The 14,781-nt window shown below is 42.8% G+C and overlaps 1 protein-coding gene across 5 annotated transcripts in view; it reads left to right on the top strand.

Annotated features, from left to right (window-relative positions):
* The window catches only part of LOC132882168 (NACHT, LRR and PYD domains-containing protein 12-like), a 547,173-nt gene that overhangs the window by 337,559 nt on the left and 194,833 nt on the right, over window positions 1-14,781 (top strand). For 4 of the 5 annotated variants that reach the window (XM_060915441.1, XM_060915440.1, XM_060915439.1 and 1 more), the window contains one exon: window positions 1,635-1,808. The exons of the other annotated variant lie outside the window; for it this stretch is intronic. In XM_060915441.1, coding sequence (XP_060771424.1) covers window positions 1,635-1,808 — 174 coding nt within the window. The remainder of the gene's footprint in view (window positions 1-1,634; window positions 1,809-14,781) is intronic. 5 annotated transcript variants of the gene reach the window in all.

Below are 14,781 nucleotides of genomic sequence, written 5' to 3'. Positions count from 1 at the left end.
AATAAAGAAATCGAATGTATAACGACAAACATGCAAAATAGCAATAACTTTTTTTAAAATGTACACTGGGCAGGGTTCTCTACTTTTCAAAAATAAAAGGAGGGGGCGGGGCCCCAGTGGGAGGCCAGGGGGACAAAATCCCCCTGAAGCTGATGGACTTTGGGCTTTTTTGACAGTGAAACTGGCCAATAAATGGATAGGAAATGCTAAATCATTGTTAAAATCATTTTACAGAAAATTAACGCATTCTTACTGTACATATCATCTTTATTATCAATGTGAGACTCATTTGACATTTCAGTTGAGACTGATGCGCCTGTTGCGCATCCCTGAATTATATTTTTTTCTGTGTGAGAAAAATAAATGAACTTCCATGCATAAACAAAATACCCAGTTACAATAAATGCATATATTTTTTACAATACACATAATTAATGTTAATTGGGTGAAACCACTCCAATCCATGCGTGAGCTGGTGCGCGTGCCCGAGACTGGCACTACAAAGCCACCCGGCCTCCGTAGTTCGGGTCCTTTGACCCAGGAGCCCAGAAGTCCTGCAGTGAACAAACACTGAAACAACAGGAAAATGCAGCTCTCGCCTACACAATCACAGATACGTAAAATAAAAGACCTGAACTTAACTTGTGTGTGTGTGTGTGTGTGTGTGCGCTGTTCTATGATTACTGTAACGGTGTATGGTCAGAAAAGACGATAGATAAGCGTACCCATTGCACAATAACGCTACAAACACCCGCAGAGTTATTTAGCTGCTGGCTCGTTATTTTGGCCACTTCAGGTCGCCCCGTATGCATTCGTTTAATGGTCTTCTGCATGTTAAATAGTTTCAAATTTATAATAAAGCGAATACTTTACAATATATTTGGTGAATACTGATGAAGTTACGGGGGGGGGGGGGGGGTTGGCCAAGGGAAGGGTGGTGAGCCAGAATTATAACGTGGCGGTGCGCCACTTTAAAAGCACCTGTGGAGAACACTGCTGGGCATTTTCTGCAAGACTTATCAGGGTTTTTTTTTTTTCTGCGAAGCTGAAATCAAACAGCGTTCGCTTTCATTTTTTCGCGGTCGCCATTATGCTATACCATACAGGATAGGGTCGCCATCTTACCATGTGGGAACCACGTGACATGCTATAATTTAATACGCGCTAAATGATTGGACGATATAAGAAGGATTAGCCAATCGGTTCCCACCTTTTATCTAGTCACATGTACACAGCCTCAGCAACCAAACGGCGCGCAAGTAACAGCGTTCCTTATCAAGTAAGTCCAACGAGAAAGTTTGAACAATTACGGGAAAATTGCATTGGCCGAAAAACAACCGATTCAGACGTCATTACAGCCGATGATTTCGATCGGCAATCGGTGACTAATGAAAACCCTGTTAAACACAGATGAGTCAGGTTTCTTTTTTCTTTTTTTCCTTAAACCAGTAAAACCTTTTACACCTCTTGTAGACTCGATGTCAAGAATAATCAAAAATAGCTTTAATAATTGGTCAGAGTTAATAATATCTTGTGATTGGACAAGAGAAGGGAGACAGTTCATCATCAGACACATCATCTTTAAAGTCAGTATTAAATCTGTTGATGAAGTGTGTGTCATTGTGTCTCTGCAGGTTGTTTGATTGTGGTGTCTCAGATGAAGGCTGTGCTGCTCTGAGTTCAGCTCTGAGATCAAACCCCTCACACCTGAGAGACCTGGATCTGTCCGGTAATAATCTGGGAGACTCAGGAGTGAAGCGTCTCTCTGCTGTACTGGAGAATCCTCACTGTAAACTGGAGATACTGAGGTAAGATCATCTCTCTGAGAGTCACATGACCTGCTCCTCAGTAAGACCCATTCTCTAATAGTGAGACTGAAGCAGAGGTTTTAGCTTCATCATCAGTGTCCTGAGGAGGAAGATTGTTTCTGTTCACTGCACACTGATGATTTGTCACAGAGTCTTTGGGTCAGATGGACGTATGTGAGAAGCTGCAGCACAAAACGGGACTTGATCCGACTGCGATGTGTCTGAACTCACTGTGAAATTTACTACAACACTGTAACGAATCCCACAAACTGCACCTGAGACACAAACTAACTGCCCTCTGTGTGAGCAGCAGTGACATGGTGAAAATGATCTCGGGAATATAAAATTTGAAAACTAAAATGAGACATTAATGCTATAGAATTGAAGGAAAAAATAGGCTTTTAAATAAAAAAAAAATTTAAATGGAGCCGACCATAGTAACCGTCTTTCTGCTGATTTTTGAATTATTCAAAAAATCTAATACAGTAATAAATATAGCCATAAGCAGATATAAATTATTACTAATTTCATGATAAGTGAAGAAGCTCAGCACATCTGGCTCTCTGTCTTCATGTCACTCTGATGTACATTTTCTGCGCCATACCATAAATCCGGGGACCCGGGTTCGATTCCAACCCGAGGTCATTTCCCGATCCCTCCCCATCTCTCTCTCCCACTCATTTCCTGTCCTGTCTCTGCACTGTCCTATCCAATAAAGGTGAAAAAAGCCCAAAAAAAATCTTAAAATTTGACTCCCTAAATCTGTCGAACCTGATGAACCCGACATGTAAATATTTTACACTGTCAGGTTTATAATTCAGGAATTTTTTAATTGGTAATAAATTATCAGTCAGTAATGTGGTTTAGAAAAGACAGGAATGTTTATTCTCCTCAAAATGAACGCTTTAAGTTTGACATTAGCCGATCTTTGTTTGAATTCATGATGGTGCTTGTTTTTCACCGTGATTCAGACTTTTAGTTCCTTGATTCGACAATAATATAAATCTATAGTGTTATATAAATGCACGATGTAGACGCCGGAGAAACGAGTTTATTGTCCCTGTGTAGTGCACTATAAGTCTAGTAGAGACCCATCTGAGATTCAGTCTCTCTCTCTCTCTCTCTCTCTCTCTCTCTCTCTCTCTCTCTCTCTCTCGGATTAAAGTTCATGGTCGCTCTGCTGTTCTCTGTTCAGCTTCAGCTGCTGATGGTTTAATATCCCACACAACAGATGAGAGAAATAAATATAACACTCAGTATTATCATTATTAATTACACTGTTAATTAGAATCAAAGTCCGAGTCCTTCCCGTGTCAGGACCTGGTCTTCCCAGGCAGTCTCCCGTCCCAGTACTAACCAGGCCCTTAAGGTGCATTGGGCGGCGCTGATCTCCGCTTCTATAGCCCTCGGCCTCTCGCCTATACAGTTAGGGTTACAGTGGGGGGCGGGTCCTCTGGTACCCGCGAGAGTTTAACTCCCCACTCGTCAGTGGCGGAGCCAGACAGTTTTTCTAGGGGTGGCCAGAATGAGATCGTTGTTCACACAGGGGTGGCACATAAACTGATCTCTTCTTGTTGTTGTTTTTCTGTGTGGCAAGTCGCTGTAGGTCTCGTGGTGTTTCTTGGTCACTCCTTTATTAATCTGGGCAGGCAGTGACTGCCATGTAGAATTACATCATGAAGACCTGCATAATAAGATTTTTAATGTATTACTAAGCCGATTTAAAAAAAACAACAACCTTAAACAGTTGTGAAAATTGTCTTTTTAATTGATGATGAAGCTCACACAATTAAAAAATTTACTGATATATAATAAATAAGAGAAGGTACTTATAGATATATAACAGAAGGCATTTCTGCAAAAGTTTAATTCTTGTGTTGCTGTGATTCAAAGCAAACTGATTTTACAAATGATATTTACAAATCGCAATATTCCAGAACACACTCCTGTCAAACAAACTTGTATTCTTGTGTTGCTGAAGCCAAACTGAGTTTTACAGAAGACACTCGTGTCAAACAAACTGACAAAAGTCGTATCCTCCGGTTGCTGTGACTTAAAGCAAACCTATTTACAAATCCCTCCATGTCCGGGGACTTGGCTCATTCGGACTCCGCACTCACAACACCCAGGTTGCTCAGTCTTTCATCATCCATAGTTGATCTTCAGTCAGTTTTAATCAGCTTCAGCACTGAAAAGCTCCTTTCACAGGCAGCTGCACTCACAGGGATGGTGACTGCTATTTTACACAATCTAAAGACCTCATGAAACACCTCATGGTGGGGCTCAATGAATTTGGTCAGTTCAACTATTCTAGATGGTTTTTCTTGGCCTGCGTGGCTTTTCCTCTCCAGGATTCTTTTTAGCTGATGTAACTCGTGTCTCATGTCTTCAGTATTGCTTCCATAGATGGATGCAAAGGGTAGCAGAGCTGCTTCATCACAAAATGTAGTGTTTGTGGGATTCAGCGCCGGAACGCCCCTCATCACTTGACAGTTGGGTTGAGAAAACAGTGTGTTGATCTCACTGAGCATATGGTCAAGGACTGGGTAAAATAACCCTGTGTGAAAACTGTCCTTTTGCTCAGGACGCCCACCTAGCTGACTCATGACTGCATGTCCATCAAGCCTTTTGCTCAGTATTTTCTCTTTTTTAGGTGCAGGATCAGTCTCGATGTTACACTGTTCAGCTGTATGGAGAACTTCTTTCCACAGCTCTTCAAAGTATGTTTCAGCCCTGCAGCCTTGAAGAGTCTGTACAAGAGCTTGAATGAAATCAACAGCTAAACCTAAATCCAGATTAGGAGACTGCAAGGCATCCAAGAGGCATCTTGCCTCCCCAAAAAGCCCAGTCATTACGACTAGAAGCCCTACAAACTGGAGGTCCATTTGGGCAAGCAGGCCTCTTGCATCAACTGACCCATCACCATTCTTTTCTTCCACTGTTTCTTCTAAAACACTGATAATTGCAGGCAGTCTGTCAAGAATTGTTTGACAAGACTTATGTTGACAGGCCCACCGTGTGTCAGTTAACTTTTGTAGCTGCCTTGGCGCCCCATTGTACATTTCTTTCTGCGTATTGAGCCATTTGGTGTGAACATAGGACCCAGACGTGAATGTGTACAGTCTTTGCACAATAGAAGAGAAGCACTCTCCTTCTGGGATAGCTTTAACCGTGTCCACAAGAACTAGATTAAGGCAGTGGGCATTACAATGTACATAAAAGACCTGCTTTGCCACTTCCTTTACACGAGCCTGAACTCCAGAGTTCTTGCCGCTCGTGACGGATGCGCCATCGTAAGCTTGTCCGATCAAATTGTCCCGATATTCCAGCCCATATTTTTCAAGGTTGTGTATTATTTTGTTTGCCAACCCTGAAGCATTAAGATGCTCTGAAGCTTCAAAGTGCAAAAAGCTCTCTTTTACAGCTCCCCTGTAGTAATACCTAAGAAGAAGAAGAGAAATTTGTTCTTTCTTTTTTACATCTTTGGTTTCATCTGCCATCAGAGCAAAGACTTGACTTTCCTTGACCTCACTGATGATGGTGGAGCGCACCATTTCTGCAAATGTGTCCAACATTTCATTTTGGATTTGGTGGCTTGTATATTTAGCATTAACAGCTTTCAGTTTCTTTTTCGCAGCTGTGTTGTGGTTACTAAGACCCTCTAATATAGTGAGGAAGTTTCCCTTGTTGCCTGAATCCACTGTCTCTCTCTGTGACCCCTTTGTGCTGTGTTTGGTGTTGCAGTTAACAGTAAAACTTCAGCTACACTTTTAATAGAATCAGTTTTCCTGTATCTGTTGTGTTTGCTCTTGTGACAATTTAGTCATCAAATATGTCTTGTTTTGTGTGTGGGCCTCCATCTCAAAATTTTTCCAGGCTAACATAACATTTGTGTGTGCTTCAGACTTGGCATGGGACGCAAAGCCTCCATCTTTGAACGTTGCCTATTTCCAGTTTTTATCGCCCCTATCAGAAGTGAAAACTGATTCAGTGTTTGGAAGGCCAAAGTGCCTGCAGGCATCACAATAAACACAATCCTGGCACTGAGAATATTCAATCCATGTGTGATGAATACCACGAGGCCTTAAAGTGCATATCCTGGACCAATTTAGTGTTTTTTTTTGTTTGTTTTTGTTTGTTGTTTTTAAATGAAAGTATGTCCCTTTACACACTCATCCAGAAGGGTAATTTTGCACAAGGCCATCTGTCTACAGCAGAAAAAAAATAAAATAAAACATGTCTGGAAAAATCCCAAGGGAGTCTGGAGCCAGATTCGTGACGTCACGTGCGGATCCGCCAGCAGGCTGAGAGCGCTCGCATGGGTTCAGTGCACAGTCTGTGTAGACCAAGTTTAAGCTCGTGATTTTGCACTGAAATATGGAATTATCGCCTGAGCTTCTAAACCCATGGATTCATGTATCAATGCTCATCTATCTATTGTTACATAAATCATATTTTTTCTAATTACTCTTATGTATTTATATATTTCTTCATTTAGAAGAGTACTGGCTACTGTAGGAGAAAGATTTCATAAGCTCAGGGTCTCCACGGATCCTTTAAAAAGTATTCAAAAGTCTTAAATAAAATATACAGTTTTTAAGGTCTTAAAATGTATTAAATTTCGGTAATTTTCGAAGAGTGGCATTAAATTTCATCTGGGTGGAATGAAAGAAAGTTATCAATGTCCGGAGAGACTGTTTTTCATGCTATTTCACCAGCGCACGTCCCTGTCTAACCAGACAGTTAAAGAAGCGTGCGCCTATAGCACAGGCATCACACACTATTTAGGGGGCAGTGTTTTCCCTGTAGGCCTGTATGCACGTCGTAGAAATAGACAAAAGTGTTTGAGTGGCTATTTCAGACACGAGCCGCGGCAAGATGGGCAAATGCAGGTTTAACGATAACTGGCTCGAGGATGAAAAGTATAAGAGATGAAAGTCTTTATTGTCATCACTTTTCCAAAGGTACAATGAAATTGAAGGTGCTGTTGACTCATAATGAGTTATAGAAAGAAAAAAGGGGGGAAGAAAAAAAAGGGAGAACAAATAAAGTATAAAAATAAATAGTAAAGTATACAGAGTTTCACTGGTAAAATGGTATAAACAGAATATAAACAGAAATCAATTGTATGGTTCTATATGTATACGGATTGCACTGAAAATAGTATAAACAGAATTGTTTTGGTTCTGTATGTACACAGATTACACTGATAAGAAAATATATACACACACACACATGCAGATATATTTTGCACAAATTGCACATTGGCCAAGAATAGTTCTATTGCACATTTGAGTTTAAAGCCATGATTGCTTTGGGATAAAAACTGTTTTTAGGCGGTTTGTCCTGCTTTTCATTGCTCTGTATCTCTTGCCTGATGCCAAAAGCTGGAAGAGACAATGACCGGGGTGTGAAGAGTCTTTTGAAATGTCCATTGCTTTCCTGCGGCATCTGGAGGTGTAAATCTGTTCCAGGGTGGGGAGGGGGCAGCCTATTGTTTTCTCTGCTGCCCTAACGACCCTGTGGAGCGCCGCCTTCTCTGAGGATGTGCAGCTGCCGTACCAAACACACGGTCCGTACGTGAGCACACTCTCTATGGAGCAGTGATAGAAGGCCCGGAGCAGATTTTGGGGGAGACAGTTCTTTCTGAGGATTCTCAGAAAGTACAGTCTCTGCTGCACCTTCTTCAGCAGCTCCTTGGTGTTGGCACTCCAGGTTAGGTAGTTCTCCAGCTCAATGCCGAGAAACCTGAACACCGGGACCCTCTCCACACAGGCCCTGTTGATGATGAGTGGCTGGATGTCAGCTTTGTTTTTCCTAAAGTCAATGACCAGCTCCTTTGTTTTGGTGGTATTGAGGAGCAGATTGTGGACTTTGCACCACTCTGACAGCCGCTCCACCTCGTCCCTGTATGCTAGCTCACCCTCCTCGCCCGAGATGAGTCCGACCACGGTCGTGTCATCTGCAAATTTTACAATCTTGTTGCTGAGGTGGGTGGAGACACAGTCATACGTGTAGAGGGTGTAAAGGAGTGGGCTTAAGTACACAACCCTGTGGTGAGCCGGTGTTCAGGCTGAGAGCAGTGGAGGTGTGGGAACCCAGCCTGACCCTCTGGGAGGGTTACAATAGCAGCTGGTTACAAAAAACGACGGAGTACGAAGCGCGGTACAGACTTGGTTAAAAATTTTTTTAAAAAAAAGCATTAAATTGGGGACAATGGGCTGTAAAGCCCTTGACGCACATATGAAAGGGGAGAAGCACAAGCGCTATGCTGAAAGTCAGACAACAACTGTCCCCATTCGGATGTTTGGAGCACCGGTATCTACTGCAAATGCAAACACTAACGTTACGCCCGCTTTGGTGTCTTCGGGACCCCGTACAAGTAATGCCTTCAGTACATTCTCCCCAACTCCTACAGTGTTTTCCCCAGAAACAAATTACAGTCCTAAATTCTGGCCTGATAATACACAGACAATTGAGCGCCAAAGGCGCGAAGCGAAACTAGGGTGCAGAGGGGGGGCATCTTCCCCCCGGGGAATTTATTGAAAATCGATGCTCTCAGGTGCATTTTCAGGGTCTCTGAGAGGTTTTAGATCCATGATTATAGGATAGATTTTACCAGCGTTTCACTGATTTCTGACCTAAATAGTATTAATGTAAACACATTTGAAACTTCACCTTAAAGTTCAACATGCAAGTTAAACTGTTTTGTTATAGATTACTGAGGTCTATGATGGATTGAAAATCTACGGGGATCCCTTAATTATCTCTGATCAAGTAGCGTTGTAACAAAAATGTGCATGAAAATATGAACAGTGGTTTGCTCCATCTTATGCAATCCAATGAAGAGAATCGATCATCATGACCTCCTGTTGATCACAAAGGGATCTGAACCTCAGACCTGCCACCGTAAAATAAGTTGCTGTATTACTATAACTGTAATGATTTAGGATGTTTCTGATGCAATTACCGTAATATATGTATAACTAAGATGCACTGAAAAGAAAAGTAAGGCAACTGCATATTATAAAGTTAAAATTTTGACACTTTATTAAATGGACTAGATTAAGATTAAAACATATTTAAAGGAAAAGAAAACTTAATTCATACATTTAAGTTTGCAGAAAAGTTATGTACTTATAAACACATTCGTCTCGTCTCGTAAATGTAGCATAATTTCGAATAATAATGATGAGCGTATTTGGCAGTGTGATGTCACTGTGAGCCTTTAACAAAAGAATAATCCGGAGCCTTCTTTTGTTAAATGGATCCCAGTGACATCACATTGCCAAAACTGCTTATGATTATTATTTGAAATTATGCTATATTTGACACATTTGGACAACTTCACTTTGTGAGAGTGTTTATAAATACATAATCTTTCTGCAAACCCAAACTGCTGTGAGAGCCGACAGGGACACTAAAGCATGCGGGAAAGGCAAAGGTGGGGGACTCATCATTTACGTGAACAACCGCTGGTGTAACCCGGGACATTTCTCCGTAAAGACAGTCTTATGTTGCCCAGACTTGGAGCTGCTAGCTGTTAGCCTGCGGCCATATTATCTGCCGAGGGAGTTCAGTCACGTGATCACCATCTGTGTTTCCATCCCTCCGAGGGCAGATGCAGCCGCTGCATGTGAGAGGATTCACTCCGTCGCAGCAAGGCTGCAGACACAGCACCCTCAGGCATTTATCATCATTTCTGGGGACTTTAACCACGCGACTTTGGACTCTACTTTGGCTGCTTTTTACCAGGCTGTGGACTGTATCTTTTTAATTTCCCTGAGGGAACCCTCCCAAAGGGATCAATAAAGTTCTGTCTAATCTAATCTCAGTAAGTGTATTATCGCCCAGCGCTTTCATGTTTACCTTTGTGTGTGTCAATAAATAACATTATACGTGTACCACACAAACACAGGAACACCTAATTTAGAGTATAGTCTCTCTTATTTCTTACCCTGGCAACAGTCAACTTGTGAATTGCCGATTTTCTTGGTCTTTTTCTCGGCTCTGCTTGGCCCTCGGCTTTTTCCGGGTGCCTCGCACGAAGCGCTCCCGTTTCTCTCTCATTGTCCGGTCTTTTGGAAAATGATGAGTACTAATCCCATCATGATTGGTGTTGCTACACCCTCCGACGATACATCTGTTAACCATTTTAATAATTACGTGATAACGTTGAAGAAATTTGCAGAAAACCACCAGGTCGTTTTCTCATAAACAAACCAGTGCTGGCATGGGATTCAGAAGGAGGCGTCCCGCACGCAACGTCACAAAAAATCAATGTTTGCCAGGAATTCCAAATGCCAAGTTTTTTCAGAGGCAGACGAATTCGCCTCAGATGGCTTGATTTCAACTGAATTTTTCTGGTATTGTGCAAGGTAAAAAAAAATTGCACAAAATGTGACAGATATTTGACCACAGTTTAATATAAAATAGAATTACATTGATCTTGCTCCTAAATTTACCCATGATATGCACTTTAAAATTTCTTTGTCTGTCCCCCCCCCATGGCTGTCCTTGGAAATACTGTAAGCTGTGGCTGGGCTGGGCTATTGGCTCGAGATCTGGAGATGTCTTAAACAAGAAAAAGAAATGGAAGACATTTCAGTTATGCTACTAATACATCTGTGTGTCATTTGTGAGTGTATGAATGTGAATCCTATACCTGGTGGCCCGCTCTGGTTTGGGCATTTCACTGAAAGCCCAACTGCATTGTTGTGCCCTTGATGCACATGAAGTCTTTCATCTGTTCATTGAGATACACAAGTTAAAATGATGACCCCAATATGTCTGGATGTTGCATCTAAACCACATTTTTTGAAATGAAGTTCTTGAAATGTTCTCATTTAATGCAAACAGACACGATCAGTAGCACTGCAGTAATTTGTGGATTGTGGTTGGCATACTGTAACCTCCCTTGACCTCCACTTTGCAGAGCGCACTCTGGGAGATGTACTCCACCATCACTGTCACCATCTGAATTGGCAAGTCGATCATCCGTGGGTAAAGACAGAAAAGTTAAAGTTGTCAACATGTCTGATTTAAGGTTAAAACTGTCAGCATGCCGGATTTTAAGTTGATGAACTTTTTTTTTCCACTGATTTGGCTTTCAAAAGAACATTCCACATTGGCTGTTGAAGGCAGAATCCTATCCTATAGAGCAGAGGTCACTAACAGGCGGTCTGGGTCCGAACCCAGAAGCTGTCCCATACGGACCCGAACCTACAACCAAAACGGAAGGTTATGATTTAAAACCTGACGGGTCGCTTCTATTTTATCCCGGCACAGCTTTTGTAGTCTTTACGGTAGTGGTTTAGTGGATGAGGAAACGCACAGACTAATTACATGCGAGTTAAGCCATTTGTCACGGCCCCTCTATCATGGGTGTCTGTGCCATTGCCCTATTAGACTGCAGGGCTCCACCGGGGCACTAGAGGTCCCTGTCCTTTGTCTTGTGTGTGTTACAGGCATTTAGACTGATTGTTACACCTGGGCCCGGTGTACCTTTATAGTCCAGTTTGCTGGAGTGTCATGGTCTCTTCTTTCCCCGCTCACTCCGCCTGTGAGAGCTGTCTGGGTGGCTTGTGCTGCAGCAGGCCAGAGCGATGGCTGATACGTTTTTGTTTTTCTTTATTGTTATTTTACTTTGTAGATCTACCTTTTGTAAATAAATTATTTATTATTATTGTTACCCCTCGTGTTGTCTCCATTTTTGTCATGGTTCAGAGCCAAACCGTGACAAGTGGGGGCTCGTAGAGTAGAACCTGGTTTGTTTGTGTGGCAGTCTGCTAAATTTATGAATGGAGTAGTAGCCTAGGCCTCGTGACGTTAGCATGTAGTAGCCGGTCAGCTGTAGCGTTGTTCAGGAAAATTCGTGTAGCTGTTTGTTTGTGGGGACATACTGAGAGGGTAAGTAAAAGTTTTCTGTACTGTTATTTGGTATGAGTAAGTCTGTTATATTATCTGGTGAATAAATATTTGATTGTGCAGAGTTTGTATTGCTAGTTAGTTGTTTGGCGATAGGCCTATTTGTTTGTAACTGGGTTCCGGGGCTTGTTGTGCAGTTATTGTTAAGCACTGTCCGGTCCCTGTTAGGTGTAGGGGCGAATTCCTTTTGGAGTTCGTCCTGGGGGGTGGTTTGTAGTGTGGCGTTATCGGTGGTTTGAGTGATTAGCTACTTGGGAGCACAGCCGAGGCTGCAGGGGGGTCGCCAATTGCTGGTTGCCAACCGGGCTTGTGGTATATGGTGTTAGTACCCACCGCCGAGCACCTGAAGAGCTAGCGGGTAAGTTAGTTATTTTTGGTTAGGTAGTTAGAGGGACAAGACTGTGGTATTTGACTGTAGACAAGCTATCGGAGCTTTAGTTGCAGTCGGCTTAGTAGGCCTATAACGTAAGTTTCAGTGTGTGTTTCATGATTTTGTATCAGTCTTCGAGTTGGGCAGGTTAGTATATTTTTTGTTAACATTAATAATGGCATCTGTGCAGGAATTTGAGTACTCCGTCAATGGCGTTGTTAGAGTTGTTTTCTTGTGAGGAAATAATTGAATTAGCAGAGTATTATGAAGTAGATGTCGGGGATAAGCGGATGAAGGAAAACATGAAACGTATTTTAAAAGAGAAGTTGCTTGAAGTGGGGGTTCTTAAAGTTGTAGTGCAACCTGATTCTGGTGGTTCAGAGGCTGCTACTACGAGTGCGCCTGTGAGTCCATCTGCAGAAAACACAGATTTAACGTTTGAGCAACGCCAACAATTGCTGGAGCTTGAACTTGAAATGAGACAGCAAGAGGTAAGGAGGCTGGAACTTGAGCAGCGTATGCGCCAGCTTGGTAATAGTGGGCACGATTCTTCAACGCGTACTTTTGATATTAGAACTAATTTGCGCTTGGTTCCACCGTTTTCTGAGCGTGACCCAGATACTTTTTTTCTCCCTGTTTGAGCGAGTAGCAGTTGACGGGTGTTGGTTCGATGCTGAGCGCACTTTACTATTGCAGTGTATGTTGACTGGGGGAGCTCAGGAAGCCTATTCTGCTCTCACTGTAGCCGAAAGTCGAGTTTATGCGTCAGTGAAGGCAGCGGTGTTAAAAGCATTCAAATTTAGTTCCTGAAGCTTACCGTTTAAAATTCAGAACCTGGGAGAAAACTGGTAGGCAGACGCATATGGAATTCGCCAGGGATTTAACAACGCACTTTAATCGGTGGTGTTCTTCTCTAGAGGTTCAGTCATATGAGGCACTGTGTGACTTAATTGTTTTGGAGCAGTTTAAAAACTCAGTTCCAGGTCACATAGCTACTTATTTAAGTGAACACAAGGTGAAGACTGCTGCTGAGGCCGCCACCCTGGTTGATGAGTATGTATTAACACACCGTGAGCGTGTATGCAGAGCCCATGATGACACTGATGGCTTCCATAGATTCCAGGCAGGTAAGCGTTGGGATGATGGGATGAAGATTCATCAGGGTAAGTTGAACAGGGCTGCTAAGGGTCCACCATCATTTGATCCAAATAAGATATGTAACTACTGTAAAGGTAGGGGACATTGGAAAGGTGAATGCCCAGTTAAGTTAACTGCTAAGAATACTGTTTTTGGACAGGTTAAACCTAATGCGCTGGCTGTTCCAGTTAGAACTACATCCGTTGACACTCTCGATGTTGGTATTCCCTGTGCTCGGCCTGTGTCTCCCTCTGTTTTTCCTTGTCAGCAGGAGAAAGCTTTTGATGGTGTTTTGGAGCGACCAGATTTCTCAGCATTTCTGTCTGACGGTTACGCATTACTAGTGGGAGGTGATGCTAAGGTATCGGTTAAAATACTGAGGGATACGGGTACATTTGATTCATTTGTGGTAAGCTCTGTGTTGCCATTTTCTCAGAGTTCTGATACAGGGGACATGATTTTGATGCGAGGCATGGGGCTGAATGTATTGTCTGTTCCAGTACATAAGTTTGTACTTGACTGTGGTTTAGTTCAGGGTGAAGTGTCTATGGGTGTCCGACCTGCTCTGCCTATCAAAGGGGTGCATATCCTTTTAGGTAACAGCTTGGCAGGTAGTCGGGTATGGGCTGATTTACCATCTCCCACTGTAACCACTTCTCCTGTTTTGGATATGCCTGACACTAACTCACAGAACTTTCCTAATGTATTTACAGCTTGTGCTGTTACCTGTGCTATGGGTCGTGCGCAGTCTGAGCTGAAGCCGGAGCAGAGCTGTGTTAAGGGGGATGTGGATTTTGCCGTGTCTGTGCCAGGGTCTTTTTTTTGTTTGTTTGTTTGTGTCACGCAGTGAACTAGCAGCAGAGCAGCAGGCTGATCCTGCCCTTGGTGAGCTGTTTGATCAAGTGCTGTCGGAGGTTGATGGAAAGAGTGCTGTCAAAGGATACATTTTGCAAGGTGGGCTGTTGTAAGGAAATGGGCTCCACTGGGGGAGAATTTTGTGGGGAATCCCGTTTTTCAGATTGTGTTCCCGGCAAAGTTTCGTCAAGAAGTACCGAGAACATCACATGATCAATTAGGACATCTTGGCGTCCAAAAGACCTATGAATACGTTATGAGGTATTTCTTTTGGCCAAAGTTGAAGCGGGATGTTTCTCAGTATATTAAAACATGTCACATATGTCAGGTCACAGGAAAGCCCAATTAGGTCATTAAGCCAGTTCCTCTTGCTCCCATTCCTGCATTAGCACAACCTTTTGAACATCTCATAATCGACTGTGTTGGCCCCTTGCCTCAATCTAAGTCAGGGAGTAAATACATGTTAACTGTGATGTGTCAGAGCACTAGATATCCTGCTGCATATCCACTTCGTGCTATTACTACTAATGCCTCGGTCACAACCGGCTGTACGTACTCCTACAGCCGGTCTATGTGCAAAAAACGCAAGAAACGCACGGAGGGTGCGCGTGTGACGTGCTGATTTTCGAGCCGTAGCCTGGCCGCAGGCCGGCCGCAGAGGTTCTTTGTCATGTCAAACAAACT

Source organism: Neoarius graeffei, chromosome 2, assembly GCF_027579695.1.
Source record: "Neoarius graeffei isolate fNeoGra1 chromosome 2, fNeoGra1.pri, whole genome shotgun sequence".
Lineage (NCBI taxonomy): Eukaryota > Metazoa > Chordata > Actinopteri > Siluriformes > Ariidae > Neoarius > Neoarius graeffei.
Note: the sequence above shows the minus strand (reverse complement) of the source record. Positions and strands in the feature narration are given on the sequence as shown.